We start from the raw sequence: 21,941 nt of genomic DNA on the forward strand, positions 1-21,941 counted from the left end.
GTGGTTTCAGTGTTCCTTCTAAACTTGAGCTTATACTTGAGTTCCCCCTAAATTGTATAGGATCTGCTGCCAACCTGCTACTTACTTAATAATTAAGTCATGAAGATGTGACTGCCCTTTAGGAATGTTTTTATTATTCTAGTTCTGTTGGGCATCACTTAGGAAGTATGGACCTAAAATAGTATTTAGGGTCTTTCATATAAAATAGGTGGATACTGTAGAATGATGAGAATTGGGGATTCATGAAGTTCTTGTGATATTGTAGCCATAGTCAATGGTCTAGAATTTAGTGTGGTATTACCTTTACCTAATCTCTATCCACACACGTCTCTATCCACAACATGGGATATCCATGTTGAACCTGCAGGCACTTTTATGTCAATGCTGTGGTCCATATTGTGATGAGGTGCAACAGAGTCCAAATATTTTGATTGTGTAGATTCAGATGTCAGATCACCAGCCTATAATATTTCTCAGTCATCAGGTACTTCTAAACATGAACATTGTAAGGCCTTATGGATAGATGGAGTTCAAATTATGATATAACCAGATTTATCTATATTTTATATTGTATTATAATGTGACTATAAAGGATCTATTACTAATATCGTAAGCATCTTTTGATATTCCTTTTAAGTGTTTATTTTTATTTTTAGACTTGGTGTTCAACATGATGATAGTCCTAGATGTAAAGAAATGAAAGTTACACAGTATCATGTAATGGCCCCTGCTTTAAGTTTTCACATGAGTCCTTGGAGCTGGTCAAACTGTAGTCGGAAATATGTTACTGAATTCCTAGAGTAAGTAAATTTATGTTAAATAATTGAACATGTATTCGATTATAAGATTTGAAATTGATATTTTTAAAGGTGGTTCAGTTTCTGTTTAGCTTTTTCTTGTTTAAATTTATGTTTACTTTCACTGTACAAATGGATGTTTAAGAACAAGAAGAGTTGTGTGCATGTGTACATATATATATACATGTATATAATTTCACTCTTTAAAATAAATATTTTTATTGTAGTTTAGACCTAGCTATTATTTTTTTATTCTGGATTCTTTCTTGTGATGAAAACTATGTTTGATGGGAGACTTAATGGGAATTCCAGTTTCCTTATGTGTTTTTGAATTTTTTCGAAGTGACTAGGTAATATTTTGAGAGAAATTTGAGTGGCTCAAGTTTGAGGTGCCCCTGAAGGACAGAGAATAGCTAAAGTCAAACTACGAATTATTCTGTTAGTTCTCTAAAGCCACAGAAATGCCAAGTCTCTAACTTTACATATTCTTTCAGGAGCTCTTTCTAGCTCTGCAGAGAGGTAGTAGATCCAGGTTTTTCTTGCCTCATTTCTCCACCTTCCTTCAGGTTTCTCTGCTTCCCAATTTCTTTTATCCAAATGGTGTTTCTTTCTCAGTCACTGAAACTTTTCCAAAAGGCAAGCCTGAGCTCCTTCCCAATAATCTTTTTGTATAAATGTAACACTACTTCACTTCTTCTATGGATGTATTCTAAATCATCAATTATCATCAGTTATTTTCTAATTCCCTCTTTATGAAACCTATGGGGAAAAATAAAATCATGCTTTGGAATATATATTTATAAATATATCCTCAAATTATAACCAACAGTGATAATACATACTTCTATAGGAGCTTGACTTAAAAGCACAACTTATACTTGCTGATCTGTACAGAATTGTATATAGCTTTGTTCAATGGTTAAAAATACTGATGTGACATGTAAAAATACCAATGGTGCACTTTTCTTTTTAGAAGGGGGTAATATTTTGATTTTCTTCAAAGGAAATTTTTAAGCTTACATGTTCATTTAATTGGAAAATTTATATTTTTCCTTTTAGCCAGTAAAATTTTTCAAAAAAGATTTATTTTAATTATTGCAGTGGGACAAATTGTTGCTCTTAGCCCAATTGGAATAGCTGTATATTTCCACAGAGTTTTCTGCATACTGGACATCGCATGGTAAATTAGGAGTAATACGTATATTTCTCATGTTTTTCCTAAGTCATTCAAACATATCATGTATTCTGATAGCATGTTAAAAGATATTACCACTCTCAATTTACAGATGAGGAGACTGTGGTTCAGGGAGAGAGGGAGATTAAAAAATTCTTACATGGCCATGCATCTTAGGAATTGATGGGAACCAAAATGTAAGCTCCCAAAGCCAGTGATCTTGACTCTGCTATACTCCCACCTTGAAAGACCTCTTGAGGTGGAGACAGCATAAAACTTTTTGAAGCTTCTTTGTTGTTGTTGTTGTTGTTTAGGACTAGAAATATACTTTCTCAAGTGATTTTAAAACTTATTTTTCCAACATTTTAACAGTTAGTCCTTACACTTGAGGCATTAATTGGATAGCAAAGTAGACCAAAAGTGTGATATGGATGTATGTTTCATAAATAATGTTCTGATGAATTTGTGTTTATTGCTTATCATTTTTTAAAATTGCCACCTTCAAGATGGTTGTGGGGATTAAGTGCAAACATGCATATTAAAGATCCTTTGTAAACTGTGAGGTCATCCTTATGTGTACGAACATTGCTATACTGATATTGATGTGAGTTGGTTTTTAAAGTTATGAATAAATACTGATATTCTCTTTGAAAGTAAAGAACTACAAAAAATGTGATAAAGAATCATACTGGAATGCATCCATGTGTATTCACAATATTTTATTTTCTGTCACTGTTACAGTACTGGTTACGGGGAATGTCTTCTTGACAAACCACATGAAGAAATATATAATCTGCCTTCAGAACTTCCTGGATCACGATATGATGGAAACAAGCAGTGTGAGCTTGCGTTTGGTCCTGGGTCACAAATGTGTCCCCATATAGTAAGAAAAGAAAATTCCTTTATTTTGTTCAAAAATTGCCATAAAGTTATACTTAGAATATATTTCAAAATGTGTTTATTCTCTTGAACTAAATATAGCTTTTAAGTCTGATAATTTAGTATTTATCAAAAAGAGGTTAAGAAAAGGAAAATTAAAACTTATTGACTACTTATTATGTGTCAGGTACTGTTTTGGGTACTTAAAAATTATCTTTGTTAACTCTCAAATTCCTATGAAGTATTCTCATTTAGAAAATAGGGAAGTTATATAATTTGAAAATAAAATCATTGATATATTTATTTTCAAATGATATTATTTTGAGGTTAAGGAGAAAATATAGGTGTTTTGAATCTGAATTGTTTTAAAGGCACCAGGAATCTAACTAATAGAGTACATTTTCCTTTACATATATTTGAATTCAAAAGAATTAAATTTGGGGCATATTGTTTAGTTTTTCATTGAGCTATTATTTTATAATATTTTGAGGATTTTTCATAGATGAGATACCTTTGTCATTGAAATAGTTGATCCTAACACTTTTATTAGATCTATAATTATGATTTTCTTTTATATGGGGGTAAATTTAGGATTTAGTTTAGAATAAATGTCACTGCTTTGGTGAATCCATGCTTTACTTTTCCATGTAGAGTACTCATTCAGTTTTCCTTATTCCCTATATATTTTTGCCTAATTGCTTCCCTCCCTACTAGGTTGTGAGGATCATTGGACCAATTCCGGAATGTAGACTTACTCAGTCATTAAAATAAATATCTATATCTATTCCTAGGGTCCAGTTTAGGATTTGTCGCACAGTACATGCCACAAAATAAACGCTTATTGAATGTTGAAAGAATTAATTAATTAGAGAATGTAGGACAGGCAAAACTTATTTCATATAGCGACTATTCTTCCTAAAACCTTAAATTTCAATAAGCCTTTAAACATTCACTGTGAAATGGGGAAGATTTACCTTAAAATATCATTGTAAAAGATATATTTCTTTCCAATCTGATTTAGACACTAAATAAACTTTGAATTTAAATTCAGAAAAAGAAAGGAATTATATTGGGTATAGCTCATATGACTCTCTGTGGACTTTTGTTTCTTTCGAAACCTTCAGAGCCCTTTGTTCAAAAGTTGAAAGTATGCATTATATTCACAAAATAGGAAACTTCAGTATACATTATACATTATTTCAATGCAGATTATTCATACATTCCACCATTGTATCAAAAGCGGCTTTTGGCAAATTCTTATGAATAACATTTAACAATAAAAAGTTCTTTAGAAAGATATCTTGTAAAGAGAGAAAACTATCTCAAATAATTTTGAAAATTTCCACTCCAATTCATAACTCCTATTCAATGTTTTTTTAAAAAGTTTTAAAGAAAATGTCACAATTTTATGTATTTAGAAGAAAATTAATGACTAGAACTTAGTAAAAAAATTTGCTGATTAGTTTCAGCTTATACCATAGAACTAGGAAACAGATCAATTTATAAATCAATGTGTAATACTGAATTGAACCAGTGTTGTGGTGTTATCTTTACACTGGCTTGCCTGCCTTTTGTTACTCAGGAGAATATATGCATGCATCTGTGGTGCACAAGCACAGAAAAGCTTCACAAAGGCTGTTTCACTCAACACGTGCCACCAGCAGATGGAACAGACTGCGGTCCTGGAATGGTAGGTTTTCTTGAAGGGTGAGTCTTGTATGAAGATATTATCCAAGGATGTGATTGCTCTGCATTTTAGCACTCTGTTTGTTATTTGCTGTCAACTTTTCTTCAGCTAGTCGAATTAATGTTATTGCCATGTTTGTTTGATATAGTACATTGTCAATGAATTAAATCTTTAATTTTACCCTATTTCTAAGCTATGGCAGATGAATATTAAAGTTTTGTATAGTTAGCATATAAATAATTACATGGATATATAGTTATCTATGTATATTATAACATTATTATTAAAATTGAGGACAGATATAACAGTCCTAATATTTTGGTAAATTCTCCAAATTCAGGGATGTTTTCATTTCATACATTTTATCCCTTAAAATTCCGTTAATACAATTGAAAGTTTTAAGTGGCTTCTTTAGACCTTTATTGTTTCTAAGTGTATCAAGATACATTATACCGCTAAAATCAACCACCTACCATGCTAGGTCTTTATTATTCCAACAGTCATGAACTTATCTAAAGCTGTCAACATGATGTTGAATAACGCTCACCATGATAATGAAAAGTGTCTTGTGAGAGGATGAAGTCAGAGTGTACTTTGTGCTCCAGGATGGCCTCAGTGGCCAGTGTTGACTACATTAAGTGTTTAGTCTGTCAGCATCTCTGAGCTCCCTCAGTGTAAAAGGAACACTTCCTTGGCAATGGATTGGCTAATTGTGCCTCTTTGTTACCTTCACATTAGCCAAAAAAGATAAACTGCTTAAAAATAAGGTCAGTTCAGTAGCTGAACTTTGCCTTTACCACTTCTTGCTTCCTTGAAATATTTATAATAGCTAATACTTTTCTCTTGAATCACTTGCATCAAAAGGTGTGTGTTTCCTGTGAATATTGCTCACATTACAAATTAATTGGTTACTAATATATTATTTGGAACTTCAAGTTTTGTAGCAGCTGAAGTACTCATTGAATTCATCTAACACACTAATAACCTTTTTGTAATTTTAGGACGAAAGTTCTAGTGGGCTTTTTCAGTTCAGCTGGCTTTGAATTTTAAAATTCAATCTTTATATAATGTTTCTGTTTGGTGGATAAGAGTTATTTAAAGGACTTTACTTTTTTCTCGGTTCCTGTGACTAGTATTAGTAGATAGCTTTTTGAGTAAGAGGTGGTATTTGTGAGAGTGACTACCTGAGGCTCAGCAGAGGAAAAAAAATCTTTTTGAAGTATGAATGCTGGGCTGCTGATATTGGCACATTTGAAGATGTGCTCCAAGATGTTCACCTGATTAAAATCCAGGACTGGCACCCTCCTCTGTTCCTTAGCAACTTTTCAAGTTACTGTATGCCATGAACCTTCAGGATTGATTGCTTGTGGCAAAAATGTCATTGATATATTTACAAATATTAAGAGATATACTATTTATAGCTAATTTATTAATATTCTAAATCCAGTTAGGGCATAAACATGATTTTTTGAAATTAAGGTATATATGAGTATAATGCATAGATCTTAGGATTTTAACAAATGTGGATGCACATACAGCCAACATCCCAATAAAAATGAGAACATTTCTATCACTTTAAAAAGTTCAGTTGTGGCTGGGCACGGTGACTCATGCCTGTAATCCCAGCACTTTGGGAGACTGAGGCAGGCGGATCACCTGAGATCAAGAGTTCAAGACCAGCCGGGCCAACAAGGCAAAACCCCATCTCTACTAAAAATACAAAAATTAGCCAGGCGTGGTGACAGGCGCCTGTAATCCCAGCTACTCAGGAGACTGATTCAGTATAATCGCTTGAACCTGGGAGGCGGAGGTTGCAGTGAGCCGAGATCACGCCTTTGCACTACGAGGGGACAAGAGTGAGACTTCGTCTCAAAAAAAAATAAAAAAATAAAAAAATAAATATATATATATAAAATTTAGTTGTGCCTCTATCTAGACAACTCTCCTTCCTTCCAGAGAAAACTCCTATTCTGATTTTTATTTCCAGAGATTCGTTTTTTTCTTGTTCTTGTTGTAAGTAGAACTATACAGCGTCATCTTTTTTGAAGGAGTGGAATGGGACAGGCGTCTTTTGTTCAACATAATATTTTTAAGCTTCATCCATATTATTGTGTGCATTAGCAGTTCATTCCTTTATACCACAGTATAATTCAGCTATACAGATGTACTATAATTTATCAATTCTCCTGTCAATAGATATTTGAATCATTTCTTGTGTTTGGTTATTATGAATAAGGCTGCCATGAACATCCCTGTACAAGTCTTCTTGTAGACATACGTTTGTGTTTCTCTTGGTGTAGAATTGCTGGATTATAGGGTGAGTGTATGTTTAACATCATAAGACAGTGCCAAACAGTTTTCTGAAGTATGTGCACCATTTTAGACTCCCCCTAGCAATGGAGTAAAGTTCCAATTACTCTGTATTTCTTGCCGACTTTTGATACTGTTAGTCTTTAAAAAAAATTTGGCCATTCTACTAGGTATAAAATGGAATCTCATTGTGGTTTTAACTTGTATTTCCATGATTATTATCAATCTTATGCATTTTTTCATGTGCTTATTAGCCATTTGAAAATTTTCCCAATGAGATGGTAGGATAGGCATGGATTTATTGAGATTCAAGGTAAATGTGATGAGATGCTAAGATTTACTTTAGAGCCAATGCAGATTGAAAGCAAAGGTGGTATTTGGGGTAGCATCATGTGGATTATAATAGGTATAAATTATCTTTTTAAAATTAATAAAACACAGTGAACCCCTATATATTTAGCTGTATTCAGTATTAAATAAACCTTTTATTGAAGGGACATTTGAAACAAATATTCTATAATTTTGCCTTAACATTCTTCTTTATTCTGTTTATCTTGTGACTATCTAATGAGTGTGTGTGCTGAACACTTTTGGTAGTAAATCAATTTGTGTGAAGCCATGGTGAACCCTTCTGATAATGAGTTAATTTTACTACATGGTGAATAGTATAACGTTATAACTTTTTCATGCTCTAGTCTATGAAATTATTTTTTAAAAAGAGTAAGGATTACTTAAATTTTTTGTGCAAGATGCTAACAAAATGCACATGCACATAGTACATTACGATTTTTTTTTCACTTCTAATATGGCTTTCTTATATTGAATGACTTTTTCTAATGGAGAGCACAAAGCATTTTTACTGCTATAAGCTTGGCTGTAGGTTTCATTCAATCAGCAAAGATTTATCAAGGGCCTATTATGTCAGGCACTATTTTAGGTACACTATTTCTCATTTTCTTCTGTTGCTGTAGGATACATGAGTTAACAAAACAGACAATATTACCAGGGGGTCCTTGCTCCCAGAGCTCCCAAGATGGTGGCAGGCCACTTCCAAGATGGCGGCAAGCCTCGTTTTCTCTGACCATTCCAAGGAATGGAATCTTGGGCCATGCTGTGAGTGTTATAGCTCTGTTAGAAGCCATGGGTCATGGAAGAGAACCATGGAACCCAGTGACTAGTGTTCAGCCTGATTAGGATGAACCCAGGCACTTAGCCATGCAGGAACAATGGCAAGCCTTTAGCCCTGTGGGGAGCGGCAATGGGCATCTCGCTGGATCAGGAGCACAGCAGACACCCTGTTGGATCCGGAGGGATGGAAGTCAGCAGCAGGCCTGCGATGGCAGCAAACAGCAGTGGTAGACGGCAAGTGAAAGCTCAGCTCCAGCCGTAACAAACATGGACCAGAAGAGTGCAGCTGCAAGATTTAATAGAGTGAAAACAGAGCTCCCATACAAAGGGAGGGGACCCAAAGAGGGTAGCCATTGCAGGCTTGAATGTCTGGGTTTATATCCGGATCATTGTCCCTCCTGCTGTGCTCTCAGGTGATAGATGATTGGCTATTTCTTTACCTCCTGTTTTTGCCTAATTAGCATTTTAGTGAGCTCTCTTTACTACCTGATTGGTTGGGTGTGAGCTAAGTTGCAAGCCCTGTATTTAAAGGTGGATGCAGTTACCTTCCCAGCTAGGCTTGGGGATTCTTAGTCAGCCTAGGTAATCCAGCTAGTCCTGTCTCTCAACAAGATCTCTGCCCTTATGTAGCTCAAGTTCTAGAGGGAGACTAGAATATTACAAATAATTAATATAATAGTACCATCAAACTGATTGGTGCCACACACCAGAAAAATAGAGCAGGAAGCTGATTAGAAGTTTTATAGTAGGAGAGGGCAGATTGCAATTTAAAATATGATGGTCAGGACAGACATTATATGAAGTTACCAAATTAGCTGTCTTAAAGGAGATGAGAGGGTTAGCTATGAGGATATCTGGGGTAAATGAGTTTCCAACAAAGGGAACAGCTGAGCTCCTAAGTCTGGAGTATGCCTGGAGTATTCAAAGAAGAGCAAGGAGGACATTTTAGCTGGAGTGAAGTGAAGAGAGAAAGAGACTTATAAGAAGTAACTGAAGGAAGATTTCGTAGGGCATTGCAGGTGTGAAAGAAAAATATCTTGGGACCCTTCAAGCTGGGAACGACTCAGGACAAACCTGCTTCCTAGTCTATTCAAGTCATCACTTTGCTCACAGAGATAGATGGATATTCTGATTGCCTCCTTTGGAAATACTTATCAGAAACTCAAAAGAATGCAACCATCTGTCTGTCACCTACCTGTGACCTAGAAGTCCCCATTGAGGGGTGGGGAGGGGCTTGCTTTGAGCTGTCTCCACCTTTCTGGAGAGAACTAATGTACTTCTTATGTATTGACTGATGTCTCATGTCTCCCTAAAATGTATAAAAATAAGCTGTGCCCCGACCACCTTTGGCACATGTCATCAGGACTTCCTGAGGCTATGTCATGGGCATGCCCTCAACCTTGGCAAAATAAACTTTCTAAATTAACTGAGACCTGTCATAAATTTTTGGGGTTCACACAGGCCATTGTGAGAACTGCATATTTACTCAAAGTAAAATAATGAAAGATTTGAATGGATTCATACCTGATTTGACTTAGTTTAAAAAGAGATCATTCTGGCAACTGTGTTAAGGCTAAACTGTCAGGGACAAGAGTGGAAACAGACATCTACTTAGCTATTTCAGTGATAGAAGTAAGGGATGCTAGTGCTCAAACCAGAGTAGTAGTAGTGAGATAATGAAAGGTCAATTTTTGATATATTTTAAAAGGAACTAGAACATTTATTCTAGCTGATGTATCAGATGTGGAATGTTCAAAGAGGAAGAAGAGAAATGATGACTAGGCTTTTGGCTGAACAACTTAGATCAACTTGGTAAAAGTAGGTTTTGAGTTGGGAAGGCAGGAATTCAGTTTTGGATATGCTATGCTTGAAATGTTTATTAGACATTCCAGTAAATAGTCATAAGTAAGTAGGCATATATATGAGTCCGGAGTTTAGGAGAGAGATCTGGACTAGACGTAACTCTTAGTAGTACAGAGTTAAAAAACCAAGATATGAGCCTGGAGAGACATTCCAACATTAAGTTGTCACAGAGAAGAAGAGAATTTAAGAGAGAGATCTGGACTAGAAGTGACTGTTAACAGAAAAGAATAAAAAAACTAGATGTGAGCCTGGAGAAACATTCCAACACTAAGTTGTCACAAAGAAAAAGAAAAAACAACAGAAGAAAATGAGAACAATTAGTTTTGAAGAAAGGAAGCAAACCAAGTGTGTAGAGCCCTGGAAATGAAGAGAAAAAAATTATGTCAAAGAAGAAGCATGATTAATTGTGCACACATTGCTGATAAGTCAAGGAAGACAGAGAATAAGAACTGGCTATTGGTGTCCTACACATTGTTAAATATAGTGAACCCCAGGTTTCTCTTCAAAGAATCAGTATGTCAGTATGTTTGGCTCTCTTATTCTTTGATTCTCCATTTTAAAGTTTAACTTCCTGGTTCTTTTTGCCTCCTTGTCTCTAGTTTCAGTAAACAACTTTCCTGCCATTCCTAATCAGTAATTCATATCTGTTCCCCTGGTTACCTGCTCTGACCTAAGTCATCTTTAGTTACCTGTTCCTAACCATCCTTCCCACCAAACTACTCACCCCGCCACTCTGGCTTGTACTCCTGCTCTTTTTAAAAGAGCCAATCGTAATTAGCTTAGACTATACGGTCCAACCCTAGCCAGTAGGGAATGACACAGCAGTAGGGGCTATCTGTGTCAGGAGTAAGAACTCCTGCCCCTGCCCTGTCCAGGTGTGCTCTTGCCATTGTTCCATCTGTGAGGAGCACCGTTTTTGCAGAAAGGAAAAATTGCCTTGCTGAGAAACTTAAATTTATGTTCGAGTGCTATTTCTTTGCAGCACCAAGGAACAAGCATTTTGCATTTCTAACAATTTGAGCAGATTCACGGAGGAATAGGATATATTCCTCATGGGGCGGGGTTATGAGGGAATAGATAGGGAGTTAAAGAATGTACATGGCCGACTCTTTCAAGGAGAAGCAGGGCAGTAGCTGGTAAGGGCAGTGAGATCTAAGAAAGGTTTTGTTGTTGCTATTGTTTTCTTAAAGTGAGAGAAATAACAGCTGTGTTTGTATGTTAATGAGAATAATCTAGGCAACTACTTTGTGAATTATCTGTAGTGATAATCTAGGAAACCACTTTGCAAATTATCTGTAGTAAAATATTGTCTTTGTTCTTTTTTAAAATTTCTGATTATTTATAAACTGATACTTTTGTACAAAGTAATAAAAATTATTGACTAGGAAAATGAAATGCAAAAAAGACATCCAAAATATAAGCCATATTTTTCTGTGGGAAACAGTGTGGCCATTCCTCACAAAATTATTAATCGAATTATCATATTCTCCAGCTATTCTACTTCTGGACATATACCCAAAGAATTGAAAGCAAGATTTCAAAGAGATATTTGTACACACATACTCATAGCAGCATTTTTCACAATATCTAAAGGTGAAAGCAGGAGTTTGAGACCATCCTGGCCAACATGGTGAAACCCTGTCTCTACTAAAAATACAAAAATTAGCTGGGTGTGGTGGCGTGCGCCTGTAGTCCCAGCTACTCAGGAGGCTGAGGTAGGATAATCACATGAATGTGGGAGGCAGAGGTTGCAGTAAGCTGTGATCACGCCACTGCACTCTAGCCTGGGTGACGGAGCGAGACTCCATCTCAAAAAAAAAAAAAAAAAAAAAGATGAACGCAACCCAGTGTCCATTGACGGATGAAAGGATAAATAAAGTGTGGTAAATGCATATGTTATGGTTTGAATGTTTGCCCCCTCCCAAACTCATATTGAAATTTAATTGCCAGTGTAACAGTATTGGGAGATGGGGCCTGTTTGATAAGACTAGGGCATAATGGCTCTTCCCTCACCGGTGGGTTTAATGCCTTATAAAAGGGCCTTCAGGATTGAGCTGTCTCAGTCCTTCTGCATTGTGCTCTGTGAGGATCCAGCATTCTCTCCCTACAGAGGATGCAGTGTGCAAGGTGCTATCTTGGAAGAAGAGAAAGGCCTCATCAGACACCAAACCTGCCGGTACCTTGACCTTAGATTTCCCAGATCTCAGACCTGTGGGAAATGAATTTCTGTTATTTATAAATTATCCAATCTTGGGTTTTCTTATATAGCAGCACAAAATGGACTAAGACGACATACAGTGGAATATTATTCATTTTTAATAAGAAAATTCTGACACATGGATGAAGCTTGGGCATATTATGCTAAGTGAAATAAGCCAGTCACATGAAGACTAGTACTATATGATTCCAATTGTATGAACTATCTGGAGTAGTCAAATTCATAGAAACAGAAAGTAGAATGGTGGTTACCAGGAGGTAGCAGGGAGGACAAAATGGGAGTTGTCATTTAATGGGTATAGGGCTTCAGTTTTGCAAGATGGAAAAGTTCTGGAGATTGGTTGCACAACAATGAGTATACCTAACACTATTGAACTATATGCTTAAATATGGCTAAGATGGTAAATTTTATGTTATGCATGTTTTGCCACAATTAGAAATAAACATAAGCCAATTTTTAAATTATTTACTTAGACATAAAATTTCTCTGTAAAAATCTTACAAAAATTTCTTAATGCTTACTCTCAAGTTGTGTTATTGTCTCTCAGTCTGGTAACTAATTCATAGACTGGCATGAGTGCATGGTCATACTTTGATTAGATATCACTGAAATGATGATATAGAAGAGATGAGAGAATTGCTGGAGTGATGTTTGGTGTAGTGAGAAGGGATGGATTAAGTGCACAAGCAGGGGGATTGACTTTGTCTGGGATAGTGAATTTTCCATGTGTGCTAACAGGTAGCAAGGCTGAATGTGAGTGCAGATGCTGTTGAATGGGTAGAACAGGTGGTGAGAGACTGTGGGTAGATTCTTCTGTAAGTTTCCATTTTCCTGATGAAAGTAAAGGAACAAGGTTGTCATTTGAGACTTCCGATAGAATAAAGTAGAAAGCTTTTTATAAGAGTGGAAGAGTGTATAGATACTTTGAGTAAAAAAGTGGAAGGATGGAAATATACCATATTAACCTGGTATTTGGTTTCTTCTATTCAAAAAATACCCGCCATATTCCATTTTACTATTTAATTTTTCCTTCCTCCCCAATGACACTCTAAATCTTAAAGCCAGGAGAAATATTACACTCCTTTTCTATTCCACAGATCTTACTCAGTAGGTAGGAAATATTCATAAAATCATTTCAAATGTAATCTGAATTAATAACAGCTAGCTTCAAATTGTTTAGTTTGTTCTTCTATTGATCTTTATGCTGCTATTATAATTTTTGTGATGTTCTAATTAGAGACACGCATCATTTCTTTTTGTGCTTATTATTTTTATAGCATTGCCGTCATGGGCTATGTGTAAACAAAGAAACGGAAACACGTCCTGTAAATGGTGAATGGGGACCATGGGAACCTTACAGTTCTTGTTCAAGAACATGTGGAGGCGGAATCGAAAGTGCAACCAGGCGCTGTAATCGTCCTGAGTATGTCTTTTTTATGTCACTATAAATTAAGATTATCTCAAGGCACCAGAAAGTAAACATCAGTTTCACTCACTTCTAAAACTGGAGGTCAGTCCGTAAGTTTCTGAGATTCAGAAAATTTCTGGAGCACTTTAAGCCACATTGATTTATATTTTGGTAGATTCAGACATTTAAAAAAAAAACCTAAATAGATTAAATTTTATAATCTGAACTGAGATCCATTTTCTTCATTTTTTTGTTTTTTAATTTAGTATAAATTTTGAAATATAAATATGAATGATGGTTATATAATGGCATTTTCACATTTACTGTATGCCTAATGAAACATCCTGGCTACTTTCACTTATGTTTCGGATCTTCTGGATAACATATATAGTTTGGTTACCAATTTTTTACCATTTTGTGCATTGTGACATGTGATACTTTATTTTCTCTGCTTCTTGTGTTATAGACGCATCATTGTCTTTAGCTGAATAAGTACTAAAGCATATCTCCCCCTCATCAAACTATTTAAAAGGGCTTAGATATTGCATTAAGATTTTAAATTAATGTTTTTGTTGTATATATGATATATAAGTTGGTAAGCAATATGATACTCTTTACTTAAAGTATTATTAATAAGCATTTTTAATGCAGAAATGTGACTTACTCTGAATAAAATCTTGGTTCATTTAAATTTTAGGATAAATTATACTAGAAGTCTTTATATTCCAAAAATTCTGCAAAAAGTTTTATTTTCCAGCATAAGCCAAAATAACATGGATATAGATTGATACCATAAAACTCCTTGAATTGAGTGATAAATAAGATATACATGACAGATGTATATACATTTCCTTTTTATTTAACATGGCATCTGCCTTTGTTATTGTCTTTGGCTCACCACATGTCTTTTCTTCTTTCCAGAAAGTGAGCAAACCCTTTTTTGGAAGTTTAAGAAAAACTTCCATTGTTGGTTTCTTGCTAGTTAACCTAGTCAAGAATAAGGTATCGTTTCTGCCCTCTAGGCTCACTGTCCACGTTAAGGTGGATATTTTTGTGGTTCGTTATCCATAGAATTGCTTAAAACTCATGTTACATACTTCTGTTAAAAAGTGTTAGTGGGACTTCACTGGTTTTCTAGATCCTGGAAAAGAATGGAACTTTTAGAAGTAAGTGGCACAAATAATGTTGTACTGATGTGCTTTAAAATGTAATGAATTTGACTAGGCCAAGAAACGGAGGAAATTACTGTGTGGGCCGCAGGATGAAATTTCGATCATGTAATACTGATTCATGTCCAAAAGGCACACAAGACTTTCGAGAGAAGCAGTGCTCTGATTTTAATGGTAAACATTTGGACATCAGTGGCATTCCCTCTAATGTGAGGTGGCTTCCAAGATACAGTGGCAGTAAGTAAATTATGCTGTTTCTTTGATGTAAATTTTTCTGAGACATAAGAACACATAGCTTTATTATTATACATGAAAAATTTGACCTTTTTCTTTTTTACAGTTGGCACAAAGGATCGTTGTAAACTCTATTGTCAGGTTGCTGGAACCAATTATTTCTACCTATTGAAGGATATGGTTGAAGATGGTACTCCTTGTGGAACTGAAACTCATGACATCTGTGTTCAAGGCCAGTGTATGGTAAGTAAACTATAAGTTTCTATTAGATTTAAAGTGACTTTAAGAATAATGTTTTTTTCGATTTATATAACCAAATATTACTTTTACTATTTCAGCATATGTTCTTATGCATTCCAACAAAGCAACCTTTGTTATCATGCTATCTATAGAAGTATGGTTAGCCTGGTTACTGGGAATTCTCTGTCATCAAGAATGCCTCAACAAAGCATTAAGATAAATTTGATGACTTTCTGTGGTCTATTGTACTCATAATCAAAATAGGAATGAGGTCAGCTTCCTAAAAAGATAGAAAATAATAAGATACAAGGATTGTAAGGAGATTTTGCTACTTTAAATATAAGCTTCTACAGTAACGTTTTCCTTGTCCGTTGAAACCATTGATATTCTCCTTTCCCCTTTCCAGCTCTCTGTCACTTATTTTTTATGTACATTCAACAAACATTGATTGAGTAGCTACTAGATGTCAGATACTGTTCAAGTCACCAGGATAAAAGATTGGAGCAGAGAACCCCACTTCCAAGATGGTCACAGATTTGTGGGGGAAATAGGCATGTAAACAATTAGAATGTAGTGCTATGGGTCATCTGCAAGGTAGCATGGAGATATTGAAAGGAGTTTCTTATTTTATGGGGAGGTGGGTAAAGGATTCAGAGAACCTTTTATGGAGCGCATAAGACTTGTGCTAAGTATTGAAATGAGTAGGTTTTAGGAAGATGAGGAAGTATGGGAGCAGAGTTGGAGTTAGGGACTAGCAGATGGTTGTCAAATGTACTTTTTTTTTTTCTTAACTCCTTGGAAACACATAGAAGCATTTGAAGTCAAGGGAGAGATGTGATTCGATTTGCATATTGTAATCTTCAAAATACTGGGTTTAGAAGATTGGAGGCAGGTGGTCCATTTAACAGGGTTGTAGGTCAGAGCAGATGAGATGCTGAGTTAAAGCACAAACATTGCAATGGCAGTCTTGAGAATGGATGGCGAGTTTGAGAACTAAGATAGTGAATGTGGTCTAAAGAATATAGTAAGTGTACTTCTATGAGATCAACTTTTTTAGATTCCACATATGAATGGGATCATATAGTATTTGATTTTTGGTGTCTGGCTTATTTCATTTAACCCAATGTCCTCCAGGTTCATCCATGTTGTCACAAATGGCGAGGTTTCCTCTTCTTTATGGCTGAATAATATACCATTTTGTATATAAACCAGATTGTTTAAATCCATGCATCCACCGATGGACACTTAGTTTGATTTCATATTTTGCCTATTGTGAATAGAGCTGTGATAAACATGGGAGTGTAGATATCTCTTTGATATACTAAATTCATTTCCTTTGGAAGTAGTGAGGTTGCTGGATCATATGGTAGTTCTATTTTTAGTGGATGTTATGTGCTGTCACCACAAAAATGATAACTATGTGAGGTTATGCATTTGTTAATTAGCTAGATCTAACCATTCCTTAATGTATTGATATTCTTCGAAACATTATGTTGTACATGATAAAAACATACAATGTTATCTGTCAATTTGAAAATAAAAGATAAAAATAATTAAAAATATAAGTATAAGTTATGAACTTATTCCTTCAGTTGAAGTGGAGCTCTATAGGGCCAACTTCATCTCCCCATAAACAAATACCTTTTACGTTATCTCAGTGATAAAGGCTCTTCACCCAAAGAGCTAATGAGATGTTCAAAGAGAATTAAAATAATTTAAGTCGGAAACAGTTTAAATACTGAAAAGGTTATTCAGTGGCCTGAAAAAAGTTGTGCTTTAAATTAGCGGCATAAAGTCATATGACAATGCAAAAGTTATGATGAAGATTATCTGAACATATAGAGGCATACTACTTTCAGAAAATATATGCTTAACATTTTGATTTTGAAAATATCTGCCTTGTATATAAAAAAATTCACTAGGCTTAAGAAATTTTCTTTGCTGATCACTAAATTTAGAGGGCCATTCCAAACAATGGAAAGAGTTATTGCAATGTATGCCGAGGACAGCTTCTTCATGGAGAGGAGCTGCATTTGTTTTTTTGAAATTTCTGGAACAAGCCATCTACTTGTATATTCATTCATTTATTCATTCATTTTTAAAAATAAGCACTGTTATGCTGGGTATTAGTTTTAGAGAAAACGTTACTTTTAAATACTTATTTGAAGCTAAGACTATTTGCAGAGTTCTAAGGTCATGAGTTAAAATAATAACCATGGAAGTCATCTTTTTGGAGTATTCTAATGTGTTACTTACATACTCATACTTTAGTCTCTTTGAATTACATTTCTTTTAAGAGTGGTTTTCAAATGACAGTGGGTATTGGAATCAATGTCAGTGTTACAATGCAGATTCCTAGGTTTTATTTCCAAGTATTATAATTCAGAAGATCTGGGATACTGTCTTTTTAAATACCACCCCATGTGATGTTGATGCAGGAGGTCTGTGGATGACCCTTTAATAAACTTGGCTTTTTAAATGAATATGTGAAAATGTTGACATACAACTAGATGAGTACATATTTTGAAACAATTCTGTTGTACTGAATCTCCTGTTAATTGAAAGGATATTTGTGAAAAGAACTTTGTAAACTTTAAAGCGCCATGCTTATAGTTGGTCATTCTTTTTTTTTTAACTTTTATTTTAGGTTCAGGGGTATATATGCAAGTTTTTTATACAGGTAAACTCGCGTAACAGGGTTTTGTTGTACAGATTATTTCATCATCCAGATACTAAGCCTAGTATCCAATAGTTACTTTTTCTGATCCTCTCGCTCCTCCCACCCTCCACCCTCAGCAGGCCCCAGTGTGTGTTGTTCCCCTCTTTGTGCCCATATGTTCTCATCATTTAGCTCACATTTACAAGTGAGAACGTGTAATATTTGGCTTTCTGTTCCTGTGTTGGTTTGCTAAGGATGATGACCTCCAGCTCCATCCATGTTCCTGTAAAAGACGTCATTTTATTCTTTTCTATGGCTGCATACTATTCCTTTGTGTATATGTATCACATTTTCTTTATCCAGTCTACCATTAATGGACACTTAGGTTCATTTCATGTCTTTGCTATTGTAAATAGTGCTGCAATGAACACACACCTGCATGTGTCTTTATGGTAGAACAACTTATATTCCTTTGGGTATATATCCAGTAATGGGATTGCTGAGTTGAACAGTAGTTCAGTTTTTAGCTCTTTAGGGAATCGCCACACTGCTTTCCACAGTGGTTGAACCAATTTACACTCCCACCAACGGTGTATAACCGTTCTCTTTTCTGCAATCTTTCCAGCATCTTTTATTTTTTGACTTTTTAATAATAGTCATTCTGACTGGTGTGAGATGCTATCTTATTTTGGTTTTGATTTGCATTTCTTTAATGATCAGTGATATTGCGCTTTTTTCATAGGCTTGTTGGCTGCATGTATGTCTTCTCTTAAAAGGTGTTTGTTCATGTTCTTTGCTCACTTTTTAATGGGATTGTTTTTTTTTTCTTGTAAATTTATTTAAGTTCCTTATAGATGCTGGATAGTAGACCTTTGTCAGATGTATAGTTTGCAGATATTTTCCCCCATTCTGTAGATTGTCTATTTACTCTGTTGATAATTTCTTTTGCTGTTCAGAAGCTCTTAAATTTAGCTAGATCTCATTTTCCAGTTTTTGCTGTTGCAATTGCTTGTGGTGTCTTCATCATGAAATCTTTGCCAGTTCTTGTGTCCAGAATGGTATGGCCTAGGTTGTCTTCCAGGGTTTTTATAGTTTGAGGTTTTACATTGAAGTCTTTCATCCATCATGAGTTGATTTTTTTATATGATTTAAGGAAGGGTTCTGGTTTCAATCTTCTGCATATGGCTAGCCATTTATCCCAGCACCATTTATTGAATAGGGAGTCCTTTTTCCATTGCTTGTTTTGATCAGCTTTGTTGAAGATCAGATGGTTGTAGCTGTATGGACTTATTTCTGGTCTTTCTATTCTGTTCCATTGGTCTGTGTGTCTGTTTTTGTACCAGTTCCATGCTGTTTTGGTTACTGTAGCCCTGTAGTATAGTTTGAAGTTGGTTAGCATGACACCTTCAGCTTTGTTCTTTTTGGTTAGGATTGCTTTGGCTATTCAGGCTCTTTTTTTTGGTTCCATGTGAATTTTAAAATAGTTTTTTCTAGTTCTATAAAGAATATTAATGGTAGTTTTATAGAAATGGCATTGGATGTGTACATTGCTTTGGGAAGTATGGCCATTTTAATGATATTGATTCTTCCTATCCATAAGCATAGAGTATTTTTCATTTGTTTGTGTCATCTCTATTTCTTTGAGCAGTGTTTTATAATTCTCATTGTAGAGATCTTTCACCTCCCTAGTTAGCTTTATTCCTAGGTATCTTATTCTTTTGGTGGCCATTGTGAAGGGGATTGTGTTCCTTATTTGGGTCTCAAGTTTGTTAATATTGGTGTGTAGGAATGGTAGTAAGTTTTGTACATTGATTTTGTATCTTGCAAATTTGCTGAAGTTGTTTGTCAGGTTAAGGAGCTTTTGGGCCAAGACTATGGAGTTTTCTAGATATATAATCATGTCATCAGCCAGCAGGGATTGTTTGACTTCCTCTTTTTCTATTTGGATGCCCTTTCTTTTTTTCTTTTTCCTGATTGTTCTGGCCAGGACTTTCAGTACTATGTTAAATAGGAGTGGTGAGAGAGGGCATCCTTGTCTTCTGCCAGTTTTCAAGGGAAATTCTTCCTGCTTTTCCCCATTCAGTATAATAGCTGTTGTGGGTTTGTCATAGATTGCTCTGATTATTTTGAGGTATGTTCCTTCAATGCCTAGTTTATGAAGAGCTCTTAACATGAAGGAGTGTTGAATTTTATTGAAAGCATTTTCTGCATCTATTGAGATAATCATGTGATTTTTGTATTTTGTTCTGTTTATGTGATGAATTGCATTTGTTGATTTGCATATGTTGAACCAACTTTGCACCCCGGGGATGAAGTCTACTTGATTGTGGTGGATAAGCTTTTTGATTTGCTGCTGGATTTGGTTTGCAAGTATTTTGTTGAGGATTTTTGTATCAGTATTCATCAAGGATATTGGCCTAAAGTTTTCTTTTTCTGTCGTGTCTCTGCCAGGTTTTGGTATCAGGATGATGCTGACCTCATAGAATGAGTTAGGGAGGAGTCCTTCCTCCTCAATTTTTTAAATAGTTTCAGTAGGAATGGTACCAGCTCTTATTTGTACATCTAGTAGAATTCAGCTGGGAATCGTGTGATCCTGGGCTTTTTTTGGATGGTAGGCTACTTATTACTGATTCCATTTCAGAGCTCATTATTGGTCTGTCCAGAGATTCTCTTTCTTCCAAGTCTTGGGAGGGTGTTTGTGTCCAGGAGTTTATCCATTTCTTCTAGGTTTTCTAGTTCATGTGCATAGAGGTGTTCATAGTAGCCTCTGAGAGTTATCTGTATTTCTGTGGGGTCAGTGGTAAATCCCCTTTGTCATATCTGATTGTATGTATTTGGATCTTCTCTCTTTTCTTCATAATTAGTCATTCTTATAATATTGATTGTAATTGTGTCTTGAAGGCAGCTGGTTGTGATCACGTGTTAAACTCCAGTGCCAAGATAGACAAATGTGGAGTGTGTGGTGGGGACAACTCTTCATGCAAGACAATAACAGGTGTCTTCAACAGTTCTCATTATGGTAAGTTGTGTATTTGTTTCTAGATTTCGCTTTTATTTAGTATAATAATGGAGTCTGTAAAGAAGGTGTAACAGTAATTCTTTGTTACTGTTTTGTCTACTCTATACCTTTAGTCCAAAATGATTGTTAAGGAAAAATTTCCTAAATATAAAAAAATTAAATACTGTATTAGACCAGATGTATCCTTGATTAATGAATTCACCTGCCCCAGGCAAATCTGATTCTTAAAAATGTATTAGGTGCATTTCTTAGAGTAAATTCAGTGCTATTTGACTGTGATGTGTGATATGTGAATAATCCTCCCATTAATGAAATGGATTTTTCCCTATAACCTAAAATGTATATATTTGTGATTTTTCCCAGGAAACTTGCTTTCAAATATTTTCATTACTTGAATCACTTTCTTTTTTTGGTATGACTTGACATATCTGTTACATTTCTTATTAATAGTACATAGAAAATGTTGATTGAAGGTGAAGGATGAAACCATTAACTTAAATATTTTCTGAATTAAATGTTTCAGAATTATTGTCACATTTGATTTTCCAGGCAGTATCTGGATCACATATTGGCCATAATTTAATTTTTCTCCAAAATTATCATGAGACTATGTAAAGTATTTTCCATTGTAATGTTTTCTGGGCAAACTTTTTTTGTTTTTATGATAATTAAAGCAGATCTTTAAAACTTTCTTTGCAAATTAAATTTATTTCTTACAACCTTATTTATTCATTTATTTATTTAGAGACAGGTTGCTACTCTGTTGCCCAGGCTGGAGTACAGTGGCACAATCATAGCTCATTGCAGCTCTGAACTCTTGAGCTCCAGCAATCTTTCCACCTCCTCATCCCCAGTACCTAGAACTACAGGTGTTCACCACCATGCCCATCTAATTTGTGTGTGTGTGTGTGTGTGTGTGTGTGTGTCTGTAGAGATGGGTCTCAATGTGTTGCTAGGTTGGTCTCAAACTCCTAGCCTCAAGGGATCCTTCCATCTCGGCCTCCCAAAGTCCTGAAATTACAAGCATGAACCACCACACCTAGCCTATTTTTTACAGTCTGACTGTTCAGCTTTAAATTGTGTTCATGTGTGTTCAAATTGTTACTTCCATTAAAACAGTATAATTTAAAACTTAATATTTATGTTTTTATGTATG

At 35.2% G+C, this 21,941-nt stretch overlaps 1 protein-coding gene across 1 annotated transcript in view; it reads left to right on the forward strand.

The window, feature by feature from the left end:
• Window positions 1-21,941, forward strand: part of ADAMTS20 (ADAM metallopeptidase with thrombospondin type 1 motif 20) — a 191,162-nt gene that overhangs the window by 80,513 nt on the left and 88,708 nt on the right. Inside the window, exons 9-15 of the mRNA XM_054664337.2 lie at window positions 657-800; window positions 2,713-2,854; window positions 4,436-4,540; window positions 13,334-13,479; window positions 14,689-14,870; window positions 14,974-15,110; window positions 20,668-20,785. Coding sequence (XP_054520312.2) covers window positions 657-800; window positions 2,713-2,854; window positions 4,436-4,540; window positions 13,334-13,479; window positions 14,689-14,870; window positions 14,974-15,110; window positions 20,668-20,785 — 974 coding nt within the window. The remainder of the gene's footprint in view (window positions 1-656; window positions 801-2,712; window positions 2,855-4,435; window positions 4,541-13,333; window positions 13,480-14,688; window positions 14,871-14,973; window positions 15,111-20,667; window positions 20,786-21,941) is intronic.

The sequence above is a fragment of the Pan troglodytes genome, chromosome 10 (assembly GCF_028858775.2).
Source record: "Pan troglodytes isolate AG18354 chromosome 10, NHGRI_mPanTro3-v2.0_pri, whole genome shotgun sequence".
Classification (NCBI taxonomy): domain Eukaryota; kingdom Metazoa; phylum Chordata; class Mammalia; order Primates; family Hominidae; genus Pan; species Pan troglodytes.